The following is a 25,841-nucleotide window of genomic DNA, read 5'->3' on the forward strand; positions in this document are numbered from 1 at the left end:
CCACTAGGCATCCCAAAGCCCCCTAGGGAACTCTAAAGTCCTAATAGGTCATTAGCTTGCTGCACAAAGACAGCATTTTGAATGGACATATTTAAGAAGGTGAACGCTTAGAAAATGAAAATGTGAGGAAAGGGCACCACAAACCAAAGTATCCAACAGATCAAATGATGCATATGAGTGGGCATCAGCGCCGTCTTCTGTTTAAAATGCAGCACTGCACTTAAAGCCTGCGTCCGCACAAGCAGAGTAATCAAGAGTTGTAGATGGAAAAGTCATATTACATCATCCAATGCAACCCAGCCTTCTAACGTAGGATTGCTCCCTCCCGTCCACCCCCAAGTTCCCCTCACCCCCCAGTCTAGTTTTAAACATGTGAAGTAATGAAGCTTCAGTCTCTTCCCTAGGGAGACTATTCTGCAGCCTAAACAGATCTCAGCACAGGGAAGTTCTTTAATATTCAGGCTATATACTGCCTTTAATAAGAATTCAATACTGCACAGAACACACTTCCAATTCTCTTTCATTACAGAATAAATTTTAATTTATGGAAATTTGCAAATAAACTTTACAGTTCACAAGACATAAGTCATGTTCTTTGTTTCAACAAGTATTTCTTAGAACACCTGAGATATTAAAATACTGAGATGGAACTTGAGTTGCTAATCAGAGGTGTAAAGGGAAATATAAATAAAAACACTCACAAGCTCAGCTTTATGTCAATTTCCTTTCTCAACCCTCCCTCCCTCCGGTTTGTACGATCCTGCACAAACAAGAGACAGGAGCCTCTCCCAGGCAACCCTTTTAATTAACGCTTTGGTTGGTTGCCTGCCTCCCCCAGCTACACATGTAAAGAATGTTTTTAGAGGGTTTCATAGGTAACTCTCTAAAAGAAGCTCCATTCCTATGAAGGTCTTTGCTCCCCCTGCAATTCACCCAAATTTCCAGCCTGCAAATTTCTTGAAGTCAGCTCCCAAGAACACCTTGACAGGAAACTAGAGAAAAGGACTCAGGATTTTCTCTGTCATCTTCAAGGTCTTGGAACAGCCCAGAGGAAACTGCACATCAGTTCTTCTAGACTTTCCTACCACCTGGAGCACAGCTTAGTTTCTAGTTTTGGTTTGTTACTAATTATGATTTGGGGAGGGCATGGGGGGGGGGAGCATTGTTCCAGGAGAGGGGCAGATTTCCCAGATGCTGGCAGTGCAGTGCCTCCTCTCTGTGTAACACTGAGCCATCCTTGCCAGAGAGAGCTCTGGCACTATGAAAAAGCTATGCCATCTTCTCCCTTTTGGAATGCACTAGATCAGTGCTTCTCAAAGTCGGGCCACCGCTTGTTCAGGGAAAGCTCCGGTGGTCCAGGCCAGTTAGTTTACCTGCCACGTCTGCAGCTTCGGGCAATCGCGGCTCCCACTGGTTCACTGCTCCAGTCCAATGGGGTGTGGGAAGCGGCGCGGGACGAGGGACATGCTGGCTGCCTTTCCCGCAGCCCCCATTGGGCTGGAGTGGTGAACCGCGGCCAGTGGGAGCCGCGATCAGCCGAACCTGCAGACGCAGCAGGTAAACAAACCATCTCGGACTGCCAGGGTCTTTCCCTGAACAAGCAGCGGACTGGCTTTGAGAAGCACTACACTAGATGGCATGTGCTTTCTAAATACTTCCTTGAGAGAGAATAGGCAGCCCAGACCTCTCCCCTTAAGACAGGGTTTAAATCTCTCACTCTCAGGCCTGGTCTACACTACGCATTTAAACCGAATTTAGCAGCATTAAACCGATTTAACCCTGCACCTGTCCACACAACAAGGCCCTTAATATCGATATAAAGGGCTCTTTAAACTGGTTTCTGTACTCCTCCCCGACGAGAGGAGTAGCGCTGAAATTGGTATTGCCATGTCAGATATGGGTTAGTGTGGCCGCAAATCGACGGTATTGGCCTCCGGGCGGTATCCCACAGTGCACCATTGTGACCACTCTGGAAAGCGATCTGAACTCGGATGCGCTGGCCAGGTAGACAGGAAAAGCCCTGCGAACTTTTGAATTGCATTTCCTGTTTGCCCAGCGTGGAGCTCTGATCAGCACGAGTGGCGATGCAGTCCCAAATCCAAAAAGAGCTCCAGCATGGACCATACAGGAGATACTGGATCTGAATCGCTGTATGGGGAGACAAATCTGTTCTATCAGAGCTCCGCTCCAGAAGACGAAATGCCAAAGCATTTGAAAAAAATCTCCAGGCTATGATACAGAGTCCACAGCACAGTGCTGTGAGACAAGCGTAACAGAAAGCCAAAGAATCAAATGGACGCTCATGGAGGGAGGGAGTGGGGACCGAGGACTCCAGCTATCCCACAGTCTCCGAAAAGTATTTGCATTCTTGGCTTAGCTCCCAATGCCTGTAGGGTCAAACACATAGTCCGGGGTGGTTCAGGGTATATCTCGTCAATTTACCCCCCTCCCCTGTGAAAGAAAAGGAAAAAAATTGTTTCTTGACTTTTTTCAATGTCACCCTATGTCTACTGCATGCTGCTGGTAGAAGCGGTGCTGCAGCACTGAACAGAAGCATCCTCTTCCCTCCCCTCCCCGGTGGCAGACGGTACAGTACAAAAGGACTGATAGCCGTCCTTATCATCCCGCGAGTGCTCCTGGCTGGCTTCTGGTGAGGTCGGCCAGGGGCACCTGGGTAAAAATAGGAATGACTCCCGGTCATTCCCGGCAGATGGTACAGAATGGCTGGTAACCGTCATCATAGCAACTGAGGGCTGAGCTCCATCAGCCCCCCCCTCTTTCATGTGTAAAGAAAAGATTCTGTACTGCCTGGACTATCATAGCAGCGGGATGCTGGGCTCCTCTCCCTTCCACTGTTTAATGTCCTGCCTGGACTATCAGCAGCTGGAGGCTGCCTCCCCCTCATTTTCTCTCACTAAAAAGTCAGTGTTTCTTATTCCTGCATTCTTTATTACTTCATCACACAAATGGGGGGACACTGCCACGGTAGCCCAGGAGGGTTGGGGCAGAAGGGAAGCAATGGGTGGGATTGTTGCAGAGGCACCCCCTAGAATGGCATGCAGCTCATCATTTCTGCGGGATCTGACATGGAGTGGCTGTGCTCTCTGGTTCTCTGATGCCCTGGCTCTCTAGTACACTTGCTCCATATTCTAGGCAGGACTGACTATTTTTAGATAAAACAAAGGAGGGAATGACCCGGGGAGTCATTCCCATTTTTGTCTTTGCGCCCCCGGCCGACCTCAGCGAGGCCAGCCAGGAGCACCCATGACAGCAGCAGATGGTACAGAAGGACTGATAACAGTCATCTTATTGCCAATTTACAATGGCACAGCAGACGGTATAGAACGACTGGTAACCATCTCTGCTACCCTGCAAAGGCAAATTAATGCCGCTGTGTAGCACTGCAGTACTGCCTCTGTCAGCGGCATCCAGTACACATACCGTGACAGTGACAAAAGGCAAAACGGGCTCCATGGTTGCCATGCTATGGCGTCTGCCAGGGCAATCCAGGGAAAAAGGGCATGAAATGATTGTCTGCCGCTGCTTTCACAGAGGAAGGAATGAGTGACGACATTTACCCAGAATCACCCGTGACACTGTTTTTGTACCATCATGCATTGGGATCTCAACCCAGAATTCCAATGGGCGAGGGAGACTGCGGGAACTATGAGATAGCTATGGGATAGCTACCCACAGTGCAACGCTCCAGAAATCGACGCTAGCCTCGGTACATGGAAGCACACCACCGAATTATTGTGCTTTGTGTGGCCGCGTGCACTTGACTTTATACAATCTGTTTTACAAAACTGGTTTATGTAAAATCGAAATAAGCCTGTAGTGTAGACGTACCCTCAGACACTACTTAATTCAGATACAACGCTGCAGCTCTCCTATCATTAGTAGTGCATGCTGTTTGATCACAGGCAGTTTCCCTCTTAAGTACTGTTCCCAAAAGCTGACCTCCTCACTGTTACAATGAGAACTTCTCCTGGTCAGCTGTTGATGACCGATGCTGGCCTGACCAAAAATTTTCTCATGTGACTCACAAGAGTGCCATCCTATTCCATTCACCTCTCAGTTGGGCAGCAGGAATCCCACAATGATGGTTTTTCCAGGGGAAAGAAGATGGTTCTGCTGCTTTCCAAAGGCCCCTGTTCTAGTCTTTTTATAAACATGTCAAGGATGGGTTTGGTGAAATGGAGTTGGCAAAGTTTGGGTGAACCCATATCAAGCATTCATTGGTGAAGCACCATAAAATGATGGCGTAAACTAACTAGGTTTTAGGTCTAGGCCATAAACAGCAAGAATGGCGTGGGGCAAAGACTTTCTCCTGGCTGTGGAGGAATACAGCATGCCAGCTACCTAAATATACAGGCAGTAAACATGAGATACTACTGACAAGACTGTGGTCCTTTGCCCAAGTTGACAGAGCTGCTCTGAAACTGCTTTTAAATTAGGATAGCCCAGTAGGCTATTATGGATAATTGGTCATGTGAACAAAAGTCTGTATTGCACAGGTACTACAGGATTCTATACTGTTCAATGTGTTTACAAGGACACTAGGAGTGCTACGAAGGAGACAGGGACTATGGTTGCTGCCGTATGTAAATGACACTCAGCTGTGTCTCTCCATTAGGGCCAGTCATGCTAGTGCAATGGAACAGATGACTGACAGCTACAGGAGACTGGCGTTTGATGTCCAGTCTTTATTGAGCAAGTTAAAGTTCAGCATTAGAAGTCAGTCAAAGCAAGTCATGATCCTGCTGGAGGCGCTGTGCCTGCCAGCTGTTGTCCCAGGTGGTTTTGGTTATGAGATCTATTCCTTTGGAGTCACTCCGATTTCGGCTTGCCCTCATTGAAGGGAGGCAGACAGTGGGCCTGGGTGCAGCTGCGTAGCTCACATTTACCAAAGAGGGGTCTAAATCCTTGAGGTGTGGGGTGTAAAAGCATTGGGTAAGATAAGCAACAGGCCTTTCACCTTTTTTCTGATGGGGTGCAGGGGAAAACCATCAGGAATTGCTTCTGCTCAGCCTCTGCCATGAGGACAGCATAACAAGGCAACACAACTTTGTATGTCAACGGACAAGTTACAAGACAAGGGACTGGACAACAACTGTTCCCTTATGCACCAGGCAGCCAATCAGGCAGACAGAATGATCACAAGAGACAGAGTGGCAGCAATAAACTTGACACCCCTCACAGAAATAAGAATCATCATCATCCCTAGCTCTTCATCTCGTGTTTTCCCATCAGTAGATCTCACAGCACTTGACCATGGAGATCAGCATCATTATCCCCATTTTTCAGATGGGGAAACTGAGGCACAGAACGGGGCAGGGGGAGTGACTAGCCCAAGGTCACCCAACAAGCTAGTGGCAGAGGCAGGAACTTCTGTTAGTCAGCAGCCATAAATTCACAACCATGGGAGGCAGAGTCTGGAACCTCATTCCCTGCCCAAGCTGAAGGGGCCAAACATTAACAATAAGTTGGTTCACATAGTGAATTGGAGGAAAGCTAGCCCAGAAGTAGAGCTCTGAAATGCCTTTAACTCCCTTCCCAATTCCTGCTGCCACCCAGAGCTGGGTTCCAGTTCCACAGACTGTGTTCCTGGGACCCTGTGCCCTGAAGAAAAAGTACAGTATTTTTAAAAAACCTTGAAACTCAGTGTCAGTGTTTAAAACCAGATGTCCAATTTCAAGTGAACCTGGTCACAGTGTAAGGATCGCTCTTGCAGGAAGGCCCGAGAAACTGGCACCAGGACTTGTGTTCCACACCGCCCTGGCCTGACTGCAGCTGCCATGCCCTTCCCTTGCAATGCTGAGATCTTGCAGCATCTTCGCTTCACGGCTCCGCTCCCTCTGCTCTCCAAGTGTCCCAAGTTAGGATGGAGGGATCTAAGCACTTTCCTCTTTGTGGAGGGACTCCTGTGAGAGGCAGCGGTGTTTGGCTGTTCTACCTCCTGGAAGCCACCCAGAAGTGTCCATTACAGTAATTCTGACCAGCAGACGCAACTGTACAGTTCATTAAATCCCTACAGGAGAAGCATAACTCACACCCCGAAGCCAGCCTGACTGCATGTCAAACACTTCTCCTGCCCTGGCATCTTCAGTGCTGCCCATGCAGCTAGGTGGGAAGAGACCAGAGCAGCAACAGCTGTGACTAGGAGAGCAGGGGGGCAGGGAAACCAAGGCTGCCTGCCCAGTTCAGTATCCACTACCTGTGCCAGGAAGGAGCATTCCAGCACAGCAGCAGGATATGGTCTTGCTCATCCCTCTCCCTGTGCAACGTTCCCAGACCTCTTCATCTCTCTTTCACACTCAGCCCCTTCCTCCAGCCCAGCGCACACTGCAGACGCTGGCAAGGGAAGCTTTTGGATGAAGAGAGCCACTCTCGAACAGGTCTCGACTACATGTTTAGGTCCAAAAGGCAGGCATGCTCCCCATCCTAAAGAGAAACACGGCTACCGGCACAACCAGAGCATTGGAGGCTACAGGTAACGGATGTAAATACTGGGGCTGTCCTGGGACCCACGGCTGTTCCTATGCCTCACATTTCCATTGCCCGCGGAGGGATTGAGTACGAGGGATGGACGAGTACCAAGCAGACGCTGTGCTTGAGGCTTGTAAAGTGGCTTCCCGTCCAGCACCAACACCACATCCATCCTCCATCCGCAGCCACTCGAAGAGGAAAGGAAGAAGTAATGTCCATGGCTGGAGCTCTCCAAAGGGAGCGATACAGCCAGAGAGCCCATTCTCCTGATCCTCTTACATGTCCTTCCCAGGAGTCCCTTTGATGCAAGGAGAGTAGAAGAAGGGATGCTACACTGGAAACAGGTCCTTGAGTCACTATAGATCTAGGGCAAGGAGCTTCATCAGCCCCCTGAAATAAACGATACAAAGTCTATGGGATAGTTTTTTAAAAATGCCTCTTTTCTGTAGTGCTTTTGCAACGCTGATGTCTCATACAGGTGCCGTCAGCTCATATGCTTGCGGGTGAGAAAGCCCAATCAAACCAGGCCTGTCCCTACCCTATCTGGATCTGGCCCGAGAACATGGTGAGCAGCAGCATGATAATGAATCCCGTCAGCAGCCCTGCATTCTGGATAGCGAAGGCGATCAAGGCGCTGCCATTCCGTTCGTCCTCCTGGCTCACTTCATTCATCTCCGGGAACTGAGAAAAGAATTGGAACGTTTCAGTCGTGGAAGTTCTCCACCCTCCAGGCTCCCTGCGAATTCGCACCTGCAGATCCCAGCGCTGTATTCCTCTTCCCAAACCCCATCTATTATTAGGCATTAATTTATACAGAGCTGTTCACAATCAAGGCCAAGTGTTTTTGATCTGACCCTGTCCAACCCTGCTAGGCTAAGATCTGATAAATTTACAGCTCAAAGTGGTCTGGCTATAGGCTAGCTACACACCCTCCATTTGGTGGGCATGAGGGAATAACCATCCCTCTGTGCATGATATTGTCACCATTCTTCCCTCTGTGCCCAGAGTTGCAAATACTCCTGACTTACACAGGCCAGTCAATACTCCTCCCTCAAAATCACCCAGAGGCCTCACTGTGAAAAGCCGGGCGGGAACCCTGGCGTACCGCACATGATGTTGCAGAGCATTGTCATTAGGCAAGTCCTCTTAGCTCCCAAAGCTCTGCATCCTAGAAGCTTTGCAGTGCAACAATAACCGTGACCGAGGCTCATCAGTGCTCAGTGGGCGGTGATCACTGCAGGAAAACAACAACCCTGCAATGCTCCGATCCCCTAGCCAGCAGCCCTCCATTACTGTTGGTTTGGGATTTACCATGTCAGCCAATGCAATGTAGAGGAACATCCCACCAGCCAGAGCAAAGATCCAGTTGGCAGAGAAGTGGCTGCCAGCCAGGATCCCGAAGGCCAGTCCTAGGTAGCAGCAGCAGGCCGAAATGAAGTTGAAGAAGAGCGCCTGCTGGATTGTCATTCCAGCGTTTAGCAGGATGACAAAGTCACCTGCAAAAGAGAGGAAAATGTAAGGGGAGGAGGAGGAGACAGACAGCTACACATGATCACCTATGGGATGGATGCATCAGCAAACTCCTGCCCAAATGCAGCATCCCACCAGAGAACAGCACTCAGGCTCCCTATTTACCGAGATGCTTAAGCACGTGCATAACTCTAGGCACGCGAGTAGCCTCACTGAAGTCAAAGTCAATGGGACTCTTGAAATGCTTCAACGCTCAACCCTCTTGCTGAATCAAGGCCTTACATAAAATAATAACAATGTCTTGCTCTTATAGACCATCTTCATCCATAGATCTCAAAGTGCTTTAAAAAAATAGTGTACCGTACCATTATCCTGATTTACACCTGGGGAAACAGAAGTAAAGAGAGGGGAAGTGACTGGTCTCAGGTCACATAGCGAGCTGGCAGTAAAGGCAGGAATAGAACCCAGTTCTCCTAACCCTCAGAGCAGTGCATGACACTGCTCAAGAAGCCATCTTGTGTCAAGCTCCATCAAGACAGTTAACTGCAAGAACAAGGACACCCTAGCACAAAGGAACCAAAACTTTGCTACACTGACAGACTCGCTGATTCACCAGGTGCCCAAGGTCTACATCTACTTCCACGTATAACTCTTGACATTCAAACACAAACACAGCACAGGTGTTTTACCAGCTGTCTCACGATCTAAATTTAATCACAAACACCCCTGGTTTTCAGAACAGATTACACAATGTGATTCAGCAGCTTTCCTCCCCTGGCTAGTCCTGCTTCACATACCGCCCTCCACCACATGCACAAACTTCTCTTTAAATGACCAAGAAGTTGGTACATTTTGTTGACGGTTGAAAGAAAATGGTGAAATAAGTTCAAGTTAAACAAGTGCTTTCACGCTTTCCTTAAGGACTTAAGCACATGCTTAAATACTTGGCTGGATGGGGACCAAACCCAGTTAGGGTGCACAGCTGAAGAGCCACTGTGACGTTATTGAGATAATCTGGGACCATATAGAACATGGTTGCAACCAAGGTCCTGTAGTGGCACCAAATCTTATGTAATGGTGGTCACATAAGGTCTAAGACCAGGTTATGGGTTGCTGGTTATGATTATGCTGTCTATATGTGTACATCTATTTTGTAGTTGAAATTATGAATATTGGCTCTAAACTGTCTGTATTTCAAACTTATGCTATGCTTCTGGGTGACATCCCAGACAAGTTGGTGTTAGCTCTGCCTAGCGTGCTTGATGGCCCATTAAAGGACTATCAGCTAAACAACTGACCCATTGAGAGAAGACAGATATGCCTTGTAACTCAGCAAAGTATGCAGGACTTGCCCATGTGACTCCAGACTCCATTTTGCTGTAATTTTCCACAGTAAAAACAAAGAAGTGTTCTTACACCTGGAAAAACCTATAAAAGGCTGATGCCTCATCTCCATCTTGTCTTCAATCCTGCTTCTTACCTCTGGAGGAACTTTGCTACAAACTGAAGCTCTGAACAAAGGACTGTTGACCCATCCCAGCTGTGGATGTACTCCAGAGACTTGATTTGAACCTGCAGTTTACTCCATCACTGCTACAAGCCTGAACTAAGAACTCTGCCATTACTGTATGTAATTGATTCCATTTAACCAATTCCAGCTCTCATCTATATATCTTTTTCCTTTTATGAATCAACCTTTAGATTTTAGATTCTAAAGGATTGGCAACAGCGTGATTTGTGGGTAAGATCTGATGTGTACATTGACCTGGGTCTGGGGCTTGGTTCTTTGGGATCAAGAGAACATGTTTCTTTTATTGGGGTGTTGGTTTTCATAACCATTCATCCCCAGGATGAGTGGGACTGGTGGTAATACTAGAAGACTGGAGTGTCTAAGGAAATTGCTTGTGTGACTTGTGGTTAGCCAACAGGGTGAAATCAAAGTCCTCTTTCTCTGGCTCGTTTGGTTTGCCTTAGAGGTAGAAAAACCCCAGCCTTGGGCTGTGACTGCCCTGTTTAAGCAATTGGTACTGAACTGGCACTCTCAGTTGGGTCCCGCCATAACCGCATCATCACAGTCACGTACCCAGCTCGTGGGGGAACTCCTCACAGAGGATGGCCACGGAGGTGCTGATCCCTTGGAAGACAGACACGGTGAAGGAGGCACCGATGGCCAGGCCGTCGATGAAGTTGTGGAGCCCGTCACTCAGGGTGATCATCCAGGCCAGCGTGCCAATGTCAGAGTATCGCACCCCCTTCAGCCAGTAGCATGCACTTTGGGAAGACTGCAGGTCCTGCAAAGGAACACCCAAAGTCACATGTGAACCCCACTGGCTGGATCATCAACCCACACCACACTGCAGACAACTCCATTTGTCTTACTGCGCTGCCCAGTGTCATGCCCATCTCTGCACACTAAGCCAACGCCTCCAATCAATAGCTGTAACTGGTAACAACCCCAGGGGATAGGCACTAACCTGGACAGACAGAGAGCCCACAATGACCTTCTCATCCACAGCTGGGTTCTTGCACTCTAGCTCGCTGGTTCTGTGAGGGATCATGTGATCCATGTCCCCATTCTGCAGTTTTTCAGTGACCCCTTCCTCCTGGTCCTTCTTGGAGGGGAGGGTCTCAGGGCTGTAGTGGCTGTGCCCATGATGGTGCTGGAAGGATACACAGATTTACAGGCTTTAGCCACATGCAGCATGGGTGCATGCAGTCACTTGTATATTTCCGGCTCAAGCGTCTGGGGCATGCTGATTATTTTAGCTTGCCCACAAGCTAGAACAGGAAACATCGCAGAGATGGCGATGCTGAAGCTGACTAAAACCACTAGGAAACTAGAGTGTCTTTGTTATTAAAACCCAACATTGTGATTGTACATTTTCATAGCATCTTTCATCCCAGAGCATTTCCACCTCTGCTAACCGACTGTACGAACTACACACACACACACGTCACTACAGATACTTCTAGGATGGCATGTGACAGCTTTTGGGGTGGATCAGGAGAAGGAAGAAACATACAGCATCATGCCCAAGTGTCTCTTACTTCCCCCTTCTTTGCTGAAAATATCACCCTCCCCTAAATGAAAAAAGGGAACCATTGTTTGTTATACAAAGATCTAAGCCAGGGGTGCCCAACCTATGGCTCCAGAGCCACATGCGGCTCTTCAGAAGTTAATATGCAGGCACCAGCTCTGCACAGTTTGTACAGGCACCAGCTCTGGGGCTGGAGCTACAGGCACCAACTTTCTAATGTGCCAGGGGGTGCTCACTGCTCAACCCCTGGCTCTGCCACACGCCCTGCCCCCCCACACCTTTTCCCGCCCCTCCCCTGAGCCTGCCATGTCCTCATTCCTCCCCCTCCCTCCCCAGAGCCTCCTGCATGTCACAAAACAGATGATCAGGAGGTGTAGGGAGGGAGAGGGAGGCGCTGATTGGCAGGGCTGCCAGTGGGCAGGAGACGCTGAGAGCAGGACAGGAGAGCGGCTGACTTATTACTGTGGCTCTTTGGCAATGTAAATTGGTAAATTCTGGCTCCTTCTAAGGCTCAGGTTGGCCAACCCGGATCTAAACTTTTCTCTTCACACACAGGATTTAAGAGTCAGTAAAACAGGTGGCCTTTCCTGAGTGGACCTGTTTGAAAACTGCATTAGAGTAAGCCCATTGGGAAGCACCTTTCTGGCAGCGATACCGTCTGGGAAAGCCTAACCCGATCTCCCATGGGACTAGCTCAACCTCACCTGATCTTTCTGTTTGAGAAGCATCTTCAGGATTTTCTCTGTGAAGAAGAACAAGTAAAAGCCCCCAAAGACCACTGCAGATTTGGAGACATAATAATCCTCCTGAGGGTTGAATCCAAAGGCCTGAAGACAAGAGGCAACAGAGAAAGGTTTGAGAACCATAAACTCCAGCAGCATCCCTTGCCTCCCCTCCCCTTGTCTGTAGCAGCTCTCAGTACAAGGACAGCAGAACAGTACTTCAGTTAGTCTTTTCTCCCCCAGTGAATGCTTCAGAGAAAGGCCTAACACACCCCATTGTGCAATACTACTGCATGCTAGAAGGGAATGTCTTCCTGACGCCAGACGTAATCAGCTCATGCCCTGATGCATGAGAACTGTTAGCCCATCTCAGTTTTATCTCAGACGCAGTGTCACTGCAGATCCTACTCACATTAATCTAAAGTGTCCAATACCTCCATAATCTCACTCAGCTACTCATCTTGATATCCTGTGGCTATGAGTTCCACAGGTTAATTATAAAATGCGTTTGCTTTAACTCTATTGGTTTTTAAATTCATTGTCCCTTCTCTCACAAGTCAGGCATGAATATAAACACAGGCAGGTGGGCCAATCAATTCTCTTGTATTAATAAGCCCACTCCCAGAAAACATCATTAGCTGACCTTTCCTCTCCCTTTTGAGCTCGGAATCAGGAGAAACAACTGCACAGCAACTGCACCAACAATCACGTATCAGGTACCTGAGTCGGGGTTTTCTGAACAATAACACTTCACCTTTCTCAGCTTATTCATTTCTTGTGTGCATAGAAGGTGTTTTCGGCAAGTTCTAGCACATGGGCTTGGGGACCCTTTTATCTCAAAGCCCAGACTGTCTAAGCCACTTCTCACAATGAACTCACCACTGGGACTACAGCGTGTCCACTATCAGCCAGCACGAACACTGAGCCGTATATACGGGACGCGAGTGACACCAACAGGCAGCTAAGATTCTCCTCAACATGGAGTCTTCTTTCCACCTTGTCTGCTCTCTACCATAAAAGTGACCCAGTCAAGCCTGGCTTTGTTCACACATCAAAGTTACTTTCTTTATATGGCCTGAAAATGGCTAAGGCCTGGTCTACACTTAAAAGTTAGGTTGCCATAGCTCAGGTGTGAGGGGAAAAAAACCAAACAAACAGAAAACACTCCACAGCTATGCTGACCTCATCCCCATAGTGGATGTAAGTAGGCCAATGGACAAATGCTTTTTTTGACGCAGCAACTATAGCTCAGGGAGGCTGGCTTCCTATAGCACTGAAAAAACCCGTTCCCTTGGTGCAGGCTGCTTCTAAGACATGGTGTTATGCCCCAGCATAGCTGTGGAGCCATAGCTGTAACTATACGGTCTCCATAGTGTGGACATACCCTAAGGCTTTGAGGTCCTCTGATAGTGCTAGACCGTGGCCAGACACCTCATCCTAGCAGGTAAGTAAATACCCTCAGTGCCATTTTATAGATAGGCACACAGGTACCAAAAGGTGAGGTGGAAGTGACTTGTCCGTGGTCACACAGTCAATGGCAATGCAGCTAGGAGTTTAACACAGTCATACAGCAGAATTTAGCCTTGCTGATGGGCCTTAAACATTTCCAGCACCAGATGCAGACACAGACCAGGTCTGACCATATCTTTGTCTCCCTGCAGCAGTCACTCACGTTTCTCCTCAAGTCTCACACACACACACACACACAAGGCCCGAAGGCCCTCACCATACCTCGGGGATGAGCTGGAAGAGGGCATTGGAGTAGAGAGTTCCAATCGCCAGAGCTATGAAGTACAGGAGCAGCCGCTTGTAAAAGGTCTTCTTCATGAAGGGCACCACGCTGGCTCCCACCAGGGAGCAGAGGGAGATGACGGTCACGCAGAGGAAACCGTAACCCCAGACTGCAGCGTGCGTGCCAACCCCACCCCAGTTACACCACAAAGGGCAGGAGAGTCGAGGGAAATCAAACACAGGACAGCAAAGAAGTGAATCCACACCAGAGAGAGAGAGGGGGGGAGGGAGGAGAAAAGGGGACATTCATTAGTGATTTCATATCAATCTGGAATTGGTTCAGGGAGGCCAGAAATAAACCTGGTACAAGATCGCTCTGGAACTCTGACGTGCCAGCCTCTTCAGGGAGGGCAGGATCACGGCTGCAACACTACAGGAAATGTGAATCAGCAGAGCTGGCCCCTACAGTCCACACTGCAGGATGCAGCTGCTTTGAATAACTGCACCACAGACTGACGAGACGATGGATTCTTGGGGAAGCAGAGGTTTGGGTGAAGGAATGAGATTCCTCATCCTAACAAGGCTCTTACTTTACAATAAACACTCCAAGAATGGAGGTTAGCCTGTGGCAGGTGGACATGAAGTGTATTTTGAAGAGAGAAATAAAAATCAGGGTTCTACTCCCAAAACAGATTCACTTTCCTGGAGACTTTGTCAGGCTCCCAGTGGGCACATGCCATTCCCAAGGGCATAAGGCCCCTTTAATGCGGGGGAGGGGAGGGGGCATGTCAGAGTTCCAGCATCCCATAGAGCACTTCAATTTTACAGCTAGCATCTCGTACACTCCACCCTCATCGCACAGCTGAGTCTCTTCGCCCTGTGCATGCCTAGTGCACTCATCACTGGAGTATCTGGGCACAAGACAACGTCAGAGAGGCCAAGCGCTCTGCCTGGGTTGTACGAGGCCCTTCCAGCCTAATGGATTAACCTGCATTTACGTTCCATGCCGTGGGAGTTCTCCTGCAACGTGCGTCCCATGGGGGTGGAGTGTATGCCATCATTTTAGTTCCCATCAGATCAGGATACAAGGCATTTTGTTCGGTTTTTAAGAGAAAAAAAGATACAATAAAGTTACAGTTCTGGAGCTGAAAAATACCTCCCCAAGTCCCACAAACAAGGGGCTCCATCAGACTCTGGTTTAGAGACAGGGTAACAGCCCTTGCAAGCATAGGATATGCGGGAATACTGGGAGTCAGGTTGAGACCACCAAGCCTGGAAGACCCAACATGAAACATACTAGCTTTGTTTTAGCTTGCAAGGGGCCAAGAGAAACAAGCACCAAACCTGCTGTCCCCAACTCCCTCTGCTTGCCAGCAGGCAGCTGACTGAAACAGCCAAGAGATCCTGCACTCTGGAGCACTGGCAAGGAAGGGTAATTAATGATTAGATACCTTGTCTTCTTCAGGGCAGTACAATGCACACATACTGAATGCAAAGCAGCCCTGGGATCACGGTGGGAGGATGACTCCAGTGAGCAGCTGAGATTTTATTTTAAATTCCATGACTTCTAGGCTGAAAGTTTGAGGATCTGAATGGATTTGAGGTCCCTAAGCACCTAGACCCTGCTTAGAAAATCCTGCTGCCAGAAAGCAGGATGCTGGAAGAATGTGTGTGTTTCCAACACCTGATTGTAAAGCACATGGGGATATTTATTTAGCTCCAGAATTGTGCAATTAAAATAAAAATTAGTTTGTAATGTATCTGACAAATCCATCAGGGCACCAGGAAACCTCACTTCACATTGATCTTTCTAGGGGCTCTGCCGCCTTTAATCAGCAAGACCAGGAGCCAGGAGAAAGCTGGGATCCCCAGCAGGAGGGGATTCTTCAATCCCTTCTGTGCATTTTTACCCTCTGTTCCGTCCTTCCTTCCTTCCTTCCACACACCCTTCTTATGAGCCCCAGGAATGACCCTACACCAGGCTCTGCCCATCAGATCAACGCTGACACAGCACAGATGCTGCCAACCCAGCAAGGAGTGCCCTGTCCTCTTAAAGCTCCCAGACACTGCCTGATGTACTTCCATAAGCTTGGTCTATGCTTAGCGTCACTCACCACAGGCAGGCTTTGGGAAGTCTCTCCTTTGGCAACCAAAGGCTAACAGGAACATGAAAAGCAAGAGATCTTTATTACTACAATCTGTTCCACGAGCAGAGAGATCTCACTGGAGCTAGGACCACCCATATTTCCAACCACTACAACCGAGTGGGAGGAGAGGGGCAGTGTGACCACTCAGCAGGAGTCACATGGGGGAGGGAGCTCTCTTCTCCCTCCCTCCAGACCTAGGATCCCTGCCAGTTGCACTGTGACTACAGGATATTGCTGTTCTCAGAGAGGCTGCAGGCAACCCCACAGGAAGGAAGGAGGAAGCAAGCTAGAATGGCACAGGGCTCCCTATGCTGCCTGTACACCAAATGTTGACCCTGAAGAGACCATGTGATGTTTCCTGGAGCTCAGAGGAGCAGGAAGGACCTGGAAAGCCACTGGCAGGAAGCCAGCATGGAAGAGAAGTTTCCCTCAGTCTTGGCGATGGAGAAATCTGTTTGGCAGGGGCTGCTGTAAAGGCTAGCGGGAGTGCCAGCCCCTTGAGGGTCAGAGAGAAGGGCAGGATGTGTTCTACTGCACCTCTGGAATCATCTGGAAGAGCGCATTAGAGAACAGTGTCCCAATGGAGAGCGCGATGAAATAAGTGAGGACTCGTTGGAAAAAGGCCTTGTTGGTGCAGGGCACGATGAAGACTCCAAGGAGGGAGGCCAGGTTAATCAGTGACACACTGACAAAGCCAAAGCCCCACACTGTGGAACAAGAAGAAATGAGGGCTGGATTATCAAGGCTATTTGGGGTTGGGAAGGGGCAGATGCCAGCAGCTCTGCATACAGCTGGGCAGGGAAGGCCAGGGGAGTCAGGCCTCACTGAGGAGAGGGCCTTATTGTGACAAAGGATCACTCCCATCCACTGTGCTCCTTGAGATACTTTAACGGTGGGACAGTTACAGGAAGGCGAGAGGGTGTGGAAATAAACCTGGTTAATGCTTCTCCATGTCTCTGAATTATTTTAAAGGGCACTGGCAGTAATTATGCTCCAGGCGCTGTGCTCAGTTGTAGCCCATTAACAGGCAGGAAAAAGTGAGCCAGAGCCAGGAATGCCTTTGAGCATGGGGGAGAATCGAAGGCACCAGAGGTGGTCTAACAAGGAGGCCCTGAGACAATAACTGTGTGTTCCAATAGGGGGCGCTATTGTTCTGAGAAGCCAATCAGAGTCCTGGGCCACTTTTGATTGTTGCAGGTCCCCAGGCACTTTTGGAAAGTTAACCTAGGACTCTAGTTTGATAAGCTCCTTTGGGGCAGTGTTTGCACAGCGCCTAGCACAACGGGGTCCATGGTTGGGCCCCAAGGCACTACCACAATACAAACCTAGCATCTGTGGGAAATCTAAGCTGAGCAATTGTATGCTGCTTCCCTGCACTCTCCTGTAACTGCCAGGTGACGGATGGTGTGCAATTCCTCACAGTCTGTCCCACAGCACTGTTGTGTGATCATTGAGACAGCTGCCAGGATCCACTCAGAGGTGGCAGCGGTTTTAGGGGTGTACAAAATGCAATTCATGTAAACAGTTTGTAATGTGCTTTGGATGAAAGGGGCTATAGAAATCCCTGTTATTTATTAACCTGCAACCAGATCCGCTAGTGAAAGATAAAAAACAGGCCCTGCTGAGCTGAATTAACCTGGAACAAGCGTGAGAGAAAATGTGTGTGGCTGGGGTAGCAGGACACAAACACAGGTAATCAATCACTACTTTCTCACTGATAGACGGCACTGCCTCCGCTATAACTATGGAGCAAGAGAGCGCTGACTGCTCTGGGAACTAAAATCACATGCCCCAGCAGCAAATTCTCCCCTCTGCATTGTCAATGGTCCAATTACTGCTCTCTCTCTGCCCCGCAGTGCCACTGGTAGGGAAGGCGAGGGCAGATTCAACAGGCTGCAAACACTAGTGCCTCCATGCTTTCCATGGAATCTGCAAGAAAATTACACCGGGGAAAAGCCATCAAGATTCCAAGCTACCCCAGAAAAGTTTGCTTTCCAAGGTTATCACAAGAGAAATGTCTCTCCCTACCTACCATGAAAAGTCTTTGCAATGACCCATGAAAAGTCTTTGCAATGACCTAAGGAAAGACAGAAAATCCAGCCTTGCATACGCAGGTTTGGAGGGGTGATTTTATTGGGGTTCCTCTGGTTCCAAAACAACTGCCCCAAAGCCATCACTAAGAGGACCGGCTTAATAGCTATACAGTGCATTTTGACAGCATCTTTCATCCCAAAGCACTTCACTCTCAGGCAAGCCTCCTGGGAGGCAGGTAAGGATTGCCACACAGATTACAGATGGGAAAATGGAGGTGTGGGGGCATTTGATGTGACTGTCTGTAATGTAACAGCTGGGGGATGGCGACTCAGACCACCCTCCCCCTACACTCTGTCATCTAGCATTAGTTGGGCTAGCACCTAGCAAGCAGCCCCATCACGACTGCCAGCCCGATTCCACATTCAACTCAGAAAGCACCTTCAAAGGGCTATCTTTTGGAAAGCTGTGGTTTAATGTAAAAAAGGCCCCCTCTGCCTAGGATCTCCGTACCCACAACTCCCCTGTGTAACAAAGGGCCTGTCTATATGGGGAATTAGTTCACACTGGGCTGACACGCACTAGCTGGTGTGTGGCATGTAAGCTGCACTAACAGCATGCACAAGGGACAGCTGTGCCCTGTTTCAATTCACATCATTTCGTGCCTATGGCGGGGCTGGTGCACGCTAAGTGTGTTGCATTCCAGGTGGGTATCCTATGCTCCTTTGCTTTGCCAAATGCATTCTGGGATTTTTCTCGCTGCACATTGTGGGATATATAGTGAAGCTAATGGAATTCTGGGACTTGGGAGTCAAACTTCCCAAAATCCCATGATTCCACTCTCTCCATCCCATGCTTCCTCTCTTTCTGGGCAGGCTAGCGCCATTTTCTAATTGCTGTCAGCCAAAGACAGAGCTCTGGAAGCACTGCACAGCCCTAGTGTGTCGCTCCGGCTGCAGAGCTGAGCTGCTGGCTGGGAAGAAGAAGGGTTATGAACAGGCTCTATCACATTAAGCCCAGAATATGCCCTGTTTCTGCAGTGAGGGCTAGAAAAAGCACCGGTGCCCTGCACTTGAGAGGCGCGCTCGGAAAGCTCACGCTTCAGCAATGCCTTTAAAGCTAAAGCAGGTCCCAGGTCCCCTCTGGCTATCCATTCACCTTCTACCGAGCTGGGTTTCCCCTCCTCCGTCTGCTCATTCTCTTCGTTCTCCAGGTTCTCTGCTGTGCATGCCTGAGACTCTAGCTGCTGCAGGATGGTTGGGCAGAACTCCTGGAACTTGCTCGGGCCAACATGGGACCCTTCGCTCAGGTTGTGGGCGGTGAAGAGCTCGGAGGAGCTGAAGCACTGGTGTGGGGAAAGAGACACCTTCAGCATCCCATGACTGTGCTTGGCTATCCAGCTTGGCAATATGGGCATTCCCAGAGGGCTCCTTGATGGCACCCTCTCCCTCCTGGCGCAATGCACACACAGCAATCCCTCACTGGACTCAGGCCTATCCCACTGCATGTGAGGCCCTAACTCCCTCTGCAGGTCTAATGGGTCCCACAAACCACCTAGCTGCAGGGGCTGTTTTCCTCCCCCTCCCTGAGAATTCTCTCCACTCAAAGGCAATATCTCATCTCTCATCATCACAGCAGTTCTGCTTGGCCTGTAATGGATTCCCTCCCCTTTTGCCCAACTTCACCAGCTGGCTCCCTGGGAGTGGAACACGGAACACTATGCACAGCAGCTGGGGCAGCGAGGGGAGCAATCCAATATAGCAGGGGAAGCAACCGTCTCCAGAGTGGAGCTCAAGCAGATTCCCTGCACGGGTGACAGGGCCCACGTGAGCCCAAGGGGTACCCCTGCAGAGAACATGGCCCATCTGATCATCCATTCCGGACAAGCTTAGCCAGTGGCATGGTGACCCCACACTGTGTCTATGAGGGGCGGGGGAGCAACGGTGTGTTAGGGTCAGGCCATCCCTTCTAGGGCACTGCAGAGGGGGACAAACAGAAATTCATGTTACCCGGGAGAGGTTCCTGCGCTGCGGCTCCGATCGGGAGATGTTCTCGTGCCCCACCCCCACGTCAAGGCGATTTAGCAGGGCCTTGAGCTGCTGCAGGGTCAGCACATCGCTCTCGCCGTACCGGCGCAGGAGATCCTGCAGGAAGGAAGCTGCAGTGACAGCGGGCTGCAGTGAGGCGTCCGTGCCAGCCCGTGCCTGACAAGAAATGCCCAGGAGGCAGAGCAGCATCACTAGGAGCTGGCGTCGGGGACTCACACCCAGGACCATGGTGACCAGGCGATCCTGCAAAAGGAGACAGACGCTATGATTAACTTTAGTGTTCCCTGCAGCCCTGAGCACTAAGGGAATCACTCCAGACAGCTCCTTGCAACAGTCTCCATGTCCAGCACCAGCCACTGACTGCTGGACTGAAAGGGCATAGACAGCCTAGGTGCTAAGGCATGCAGCAAGCACCTTGTTGGGTCAGACCCACTCCAGCGAGCACACCTGGCTGCACACATGCTGGAACTGGGGGTGCTGCTGCACCCCCTGATTTGAAGTGGTTTCCATTCTATACAGCACTCCCACTATACAAATTGTTCCAGCACCTCAGCCTGGCTGGGTTAGGCCCCATCCTTCCAGCTGTCCTTTCCTTCACTCGACTTCCCCATGCAAGATAACGTGCACCCAGCGGTGAGCATGACACAGGCCTTCCTACGACCTGCAAAAGTATGGCAGTGTGCCCTGCAGGGGGCAGCAGATTCCCTTTGCAGCTGAACGTCACTGAACCCTGTGCCACCTGCAGGTGTCCAGCTGTTAGTGTGATAGCCATGCTGCCCAGCTCCCTTACTGCACAGGCCGATGATTCAGTATGGAACAGAACTCCAACACTTGCCATGGTCGTAGCGAAAGCACCGATCCCTCTGGAAGAGGAAAGGTACCTGGAAATTTTCCCCTGGTCTGTACCCAGATCAGGACTCCAGGTCCATGGCAGCTCTACCAAATACTAGCGATTGCACCATGTAAGAATTTCACAGGGCAAAACAGGTAGACACTGCTAGGAAAGCATCTCTGCCACGTGGCCCATTCCCAAAGGGTCGCAGCTGCAAGGCCTGCCAGGAAAGGCTCTGCTTGCTGAACTGCTGCATGTGAGGAGCTGGAGTAGAAGGGGAGAGAGAGAGGCTGCAGGGCTGCTGTCAAGTGACTCCAGAAAGGTCAAGTCAGGTCAACATTTTTTAAGGGAGAAAACCAACATCTACGCAGATGGGCAGGAACATTAATGGAGGGGTCCAGCATGCCATGAGGTCAGCTGAGGAGGTGGCAGCACATGCAAGCCCTGGGGGACACAGTGCTTCTCACTGCGGCTGGAACTCCAGGAGCTGGGAATGGGGGTGATGCACATTCCCGGTTGCAGATCAGTCTTGGGAGGTAATTTACAAACTCTCAGGCCCGGCAAGGGTGCCACTGGCCACCGCTTCAGTCTCCACTGGCCACCGTGCTGGCTTTGTGTCTAGCAGCTTCTCAGCTGCTTGTGCAGTGGTACAGGCTCCCTGGCTGGCACCCCCCTCCCCAGGATGGGGATATACAGCACATACAGAAACATTCACCCCATGACACGAGGCGGTCAGGATTACTGCCAACGTTTGTCCTATGGGGAAACTGAGGCAGAGAGAGGTGTGACTTGCCTCAAGCAACAGAGGGACTCTCCGTCAGACGTGGGAATTGTCCTTGGGAGGCTCTGGCACCAGACAGCACTGCCTCAGAAGGGATTCAGAGGTGAAAGGGGACTGTCCATCTCTCCAGCCCAGCAGGACGGACTGAGCCCAGCGTGGCAGACAGGGCCACACTGTCTCACTCACCCCACTCCCATGCAGCGCTGTGACAGCAGACCTCAAGAGGCATGGTGTCATGAATGAAGGGAGAATCCCCAGAGCATCTGCTGCCAGAACCACACAGGTATTCGCTTCCTTGGGAGAACCCCAGCCATGCTCACAGCAGCATTCCCCCAATGCAGGGCACTTACCTTAGTCCGGTCCAGAGACACGCTGGAGTAACCTGGAACAGGCACTGGCACGCAGGGTGTGTCGAATGCTCACAGGCAGTGGAACTCACAGTCCCTGGAAGGGGGACAGGCAGTGTGAAGGGAGAATGGAGTTTGCAGCAGGAGGACCATAGCGCTTCATGCTGCTCTCCTGCTGTCACAACATTCTGCCCAGGCGACATGACAGTGAGCCAGGAGCTACTGAGAAGTGAAGGATTTTGTCTATGTGTATAGCTAAAGCTGCCTGCTGAAAAGCATTCGCCCCAGATCCAGCACACCCTCTGTGCTTCTGCAACTCATGGGATGGGCCAACTGCAGGCTGCTTCCCCCACCTCTTATCTTCTCATGCCAGAGTGTCGAGGCCGCCAGCAGAGCCACCACAGTAATGCAGCAGAGCGTTCCAGGGGATGCTCACGTCTACAGAGCCCTGAGGGAGAGAGCCCACAAAACACGCCTCCTCCAAGACTGTAGAGCTCTCCAGAGCACAGCCCGCACGCCAGTAGCCACTGCTGCCCTGGCGCAAACATCGCCCCAGTCCCTGCAGTACCTGGAGGCTGAACATGGCAGCCTTGACCTAGTGTTACAAACATGGGGTCAAACCAGAGCAGCCGGGTCAGAGGTTTGGGAAATTTCCTGTGAAGGGGCCAGGCCAAGGAGTTGGCACCTGGCTGTGGCAGCTTTAACTTCCCCTCAGACACCGAGCGCCAGGAGGCCCACTCCACCCAGATCCACAGAGGGTACAGGGGGAGAATTTGTACCTGCCTACTGCACCCAGGTCCCAGCTGGGGCTCGACGTAGACAGATGGGCACCATAGCCGGGGCGTTAGCTGAGTGCCGCGTTCAGGGCCTGAAAGCTGCACCATGCCTGGTTTTATTCACCCCTCTCTTTCCTCTGTATCTTCTAAGTTACAACCACTGCTCAAAGCCTGCAGAGATGGCTTTAGACCTGGGCTCCTATGACCATACCCCTCCCCATATGGTCAGTTACCCTGACAACCTATCCAGGGCCTTGAGTAACCCCAGAGCAGGCTTCACACACGCAAGACAAGATCCCTGCTCCATGGGCTTCCAGCCTAACTCACACAAATCCCACACCCACATTCAGACAGGAGGCACACAGATGACAGCACAGCGATCAGGATGTGCAGCTTTGTGGAAACCTGGGTGCTGGGCTGTATCAAGTCATTCTGAGCTGTCTGGGAGCCCAGAAGAAGCATGCGGCAGCTCGAGGGTCTGAGGAATAAGATGTGTGCATTCTGTTATATTTTAGCCATGCTGCTAATTATAAGTTGAACCATATCCCAGTGGCGTCTTCCCAGGCGGAGGCATATACATATTTATATTTACTTGGTCCTTGACCGCTAATCTTTTACATAAAAGAAATCAATAAAACTGTGCAGAGCTAGAAAGCTGGGCAGCACCAGCTCTGCCACACAATACGCCCTGAGGCACTAAGAGGGTGGCCTTACACAAGAACATAGGAATTGCCAGGCTGGATCAGACCTGTGCTCCCATCTAGCCTGGCATCCTATCTCTGTAAGTGGCCAGTACCAGCGGATTCAGACGATGATGCAAGAACCTTACAGAAGGCAGTTATCTGCCATCAGAAAATGTTTCCTCCTGACCCCCCATACCTTGAGATAAGATGAAGCCCTGGGCCTGAGGGTAAAAATCCCTTCCAGGCTCTTATTAAAAAATACTATTATAAATATTCCTGACCAATACCAGTGTCCTGTAACTGCCAGGACAGTCACCAAATCACACACAGGAGATGTTCTAGGACTTCTCCTACCTATTCTAATAAAAAGGCTTACAGAGTGCCTTACTGCAGGTAATGTTTCATGTGTCCAGTGAAGTCACCATGATGTGTTGGGTGAAACAGTAGCCCAGTTAAATGGCAGTGGCAGCACTGTCTTCAGTGAGGCCAGAATTTCACCTGCTGTTCACTGCATGGCAAATCTCTCCAGGGTAAAGCCACCTAGCACCCATGGGAAGGCTTCAGATGGCTACTTCAGCTATTTCTGTCCCAGCTGGTTCATGGTCAGCTGGAGTCAGGAAAACATTCTCCTCCATTCCCCAGAACAGCAACAGGAGGCGCATTACAGCATCCAGCACAGAGCAGAGAATTAAGCCTCCATATAAATCCACAAGGCTGAGAAATGGAGGACACTTGCCCGGACACAACATGAACAGGGTTTCTTGCTGCAGTCCAGGAACGAGGCTACGGCTTGCAATTCCGATAAGCACTGCAGAGTTGGACTGTCTCCATGGGAGGGGAAAGTTGTGTCTCTGGGATACAGGAACATTGACACATTGTGCTGCTGAGACCTTATCAGTGAAAAAACCTTGGGTGCCAGGGAATGTTGGACTCTCTCTTCAGGAAGGTCATCTGCACGCTTCAGTATGATTTAGGTTCTTTGCTTAGACCTTGCCAGATTTCTCCCCAGATCTCAGGCCATACGCTGCTAAAGCAGACTTTGGTACAGAAGTAGCAGCACATCCCCCAGCTGGTGCCCAGTATTTTAGCAAGTAGGGTATCTTAGCCACTAAGCCTGAGGAAAAGCTGCTTTGAGTCCTGTCAAGGTTCCTTCCCCACTCTGAACTCCAGGGTACAGATGTGGGAACCCGCATGAAAGACTCTCTAAGCTTATCTCTAACAGCTTAGGTTAAAAACTTCCCCAAGGCACAAATTCTTCCTTGTCCTTGGAACAGTATTGCTGCCACCACCAAATGAATTAGACAAAGATTTAGGAAGAGGACCACTTGGAGTTCCTGTTTCCCCAAAATATCCCCCCCCAAGCCCCTTCACTCCCTTTCCTGGAGAGGCTTGAGAGCAAACAAGGTGAGCACAGACCAGCCCCTTGGGTTTTTAGGACACTAAAAACCCATCAAGTTCTTAAAAGTAGAACTTTATTATAAAGAAAAAGTAAAATAATTATCTCTGTAAAATCAGGATGGAAGGTAATTTTAATGGGGTAATCAGATTCAAAACACAGAGGATTCCACTCTAGGAAAAAACTTTAAAGTCACACACACACACACCTCCCTCTTAGCCTAGGGAAAATTCACAAGCTAAAACAAGATAATCTAACGCATTTCCTTCCTATTACTTACAATTTGTAATCTTAGATGCTTAGCTCGGATATGGCTTTCGGAGATGTATTTTCCCTGCCCTTGTTCCTTGCTGTCCTGGAGAGAACACACAAAGAGCATAAAACAAAAAAACTTTCTCACACAGATTTGAAAGTATCTTCTCCCCTTATTGGTCCTTTTGGTCAGGTGCCAACCAGGTTATTTGAGCTTCTTAACCCTTCACAGGTAAAGGAGGGATTTTATGCTACCCATAGCTGTATGTTAATAACAAGTCCCTGCTGTGAGCATAGTTATTTCCAGGACTCTGGGCTTCCATAAACTACTTCAACTGCCTAAGAGAATTATGGTGAAGTAAACAAGATGTTAGCCTAGGACTCCAAAGATCTAGGTTCAATTCCCAGCTCTGGCACAGATGTCCTGTGTGACCCTGGGAAAGTCACTTAGCCTCTCTGTATATCAGTTCCTCATCTGTAAAACAGGGACAACAACACTCCCCTGCCACACACAGCTGTGGTGAGAATAAGTGCATTAAAGATTGACACACACTCTGATACTTTGACAGACAGATTACTGCAAGGTTTAGGGGGGTGTATAATTCACTATGGGGCCTTGGAGGTGGTTTGTATTCAGGTTGGCAAGGACTCACAAATCACTCCCTCCTAGCAACTGTTTAGTGCTCTCTGTGAAATGAGTCTAGGGGAAAGATCAGAGAGGACAAGGATGGAATGGGCCAGGGGGATTGATCTCCCTTCCTCTCCCCTAATGGTGGCTGCTCCTGCTGTGGGTGGGATGCAGGTGCAACATGCCCTATGCCTGAAGGGTGTCACACCAGTATTTCATTCACTTAAGACACTGACTTTTGTTGCTCTGCTAACATACACACAGCTATGACCTAGAGGGGAATTCGGTCTCAGCTCCCATTCACGAGGCCCACAGCCATATTCAAAACAAACCTTTGCTGATGTGTTACAGACTTTGATCTCCTCTAGAAGTTGATCTAAGGCGTTTTTGGACCCTACCCAAGCAAATGTTCTGAAAATAAAAGTTTGGCTCACTGGCCAAAGCCATATTTGGACTGGCAAGGCCTCTCC

At 49.8% G+C, this 25,841-nt stretch overlaps 1 protein-coding gene across 3 annotated transcripts in view; it reads right to left on the reverse strand.

The window, feature by feature from the left end:
• Positions 1 to 503: 503 nt before the first annotated feature.
• Positions 504 to 25,841, reverse strand: part of SLC39A14 (solute carrier family 39 member 14) — a 31,840-nt gene continuing 6,502 nt past the window's right edge. The window contains exons 2-11 of one of the 3 annotated variants that reach the window (XM_050940074.1): positions 24,772 to 24,846; positions 21,640 to 21,733; positions 19,638 to 19,919; positions 18,787 to 18,973; positions 13,451 to 13,620; positions 11,702 to 11,824; positions 10,434 to 10,619; positions 10,043 to 10,250; positions 7,801 to 7,985; positions 504 to 7,170 (exon numbers count right to left, since the gene is read on the reverse strand). In XM_050940074.1, coding sequence (XP_050796031.1) covers positions 7,024 to 7,170; positions 7,801 to 7,985; positions 10,043 to 10,250; positions 10,434 to 10,619; positions 11,702 to 11,824; positions 13,451 to 13,620; positions 18,787 to 18,973; positions 19,638 to 19,904 — 1,473 coding nt within the window. In that variant the 5' untranslated portion in view covers positions 19,905 to 19,919; positions 21,640 to 21,733; positions 24,772 to 24,846 and the 3' untranslated portion in view covers positions 504 to 7,023. Of the gene's footprint in view, positions 7,171 to 7,800; positions 7,986 to 10,042; positions 10,251 to 10,433; positions 10,620 to 11,701; positions 11,825 to 13,450; positions 13,621 to 16,134; positions 16,305 to 18,786; positions 18,974 to 19,637; positions 19,920 to 21,639; positions 22,321 to 24,771; positions 24,847 to 25,841 lie in introns of those variants that run through there. The other 2 variants (XM_050940075.1, XM_050940076.1) reach the window with 2 other exon arrangements.

The sequence above is a fragment of the Gopherus flavomarginatus genome, chromosome 2 (genome assembly GCF_025201925.1).
Source record: "Gopherus flavomarginatus isolate rGopFla2 chromosome 2, rGopFla2.mat.asm, whole genome shotgun sequence".
NCBI lineage: Eukaryota > Metazoa > Chordata > Testudines > Testudinidae > Gopherus > Gopherus flavomarginatus.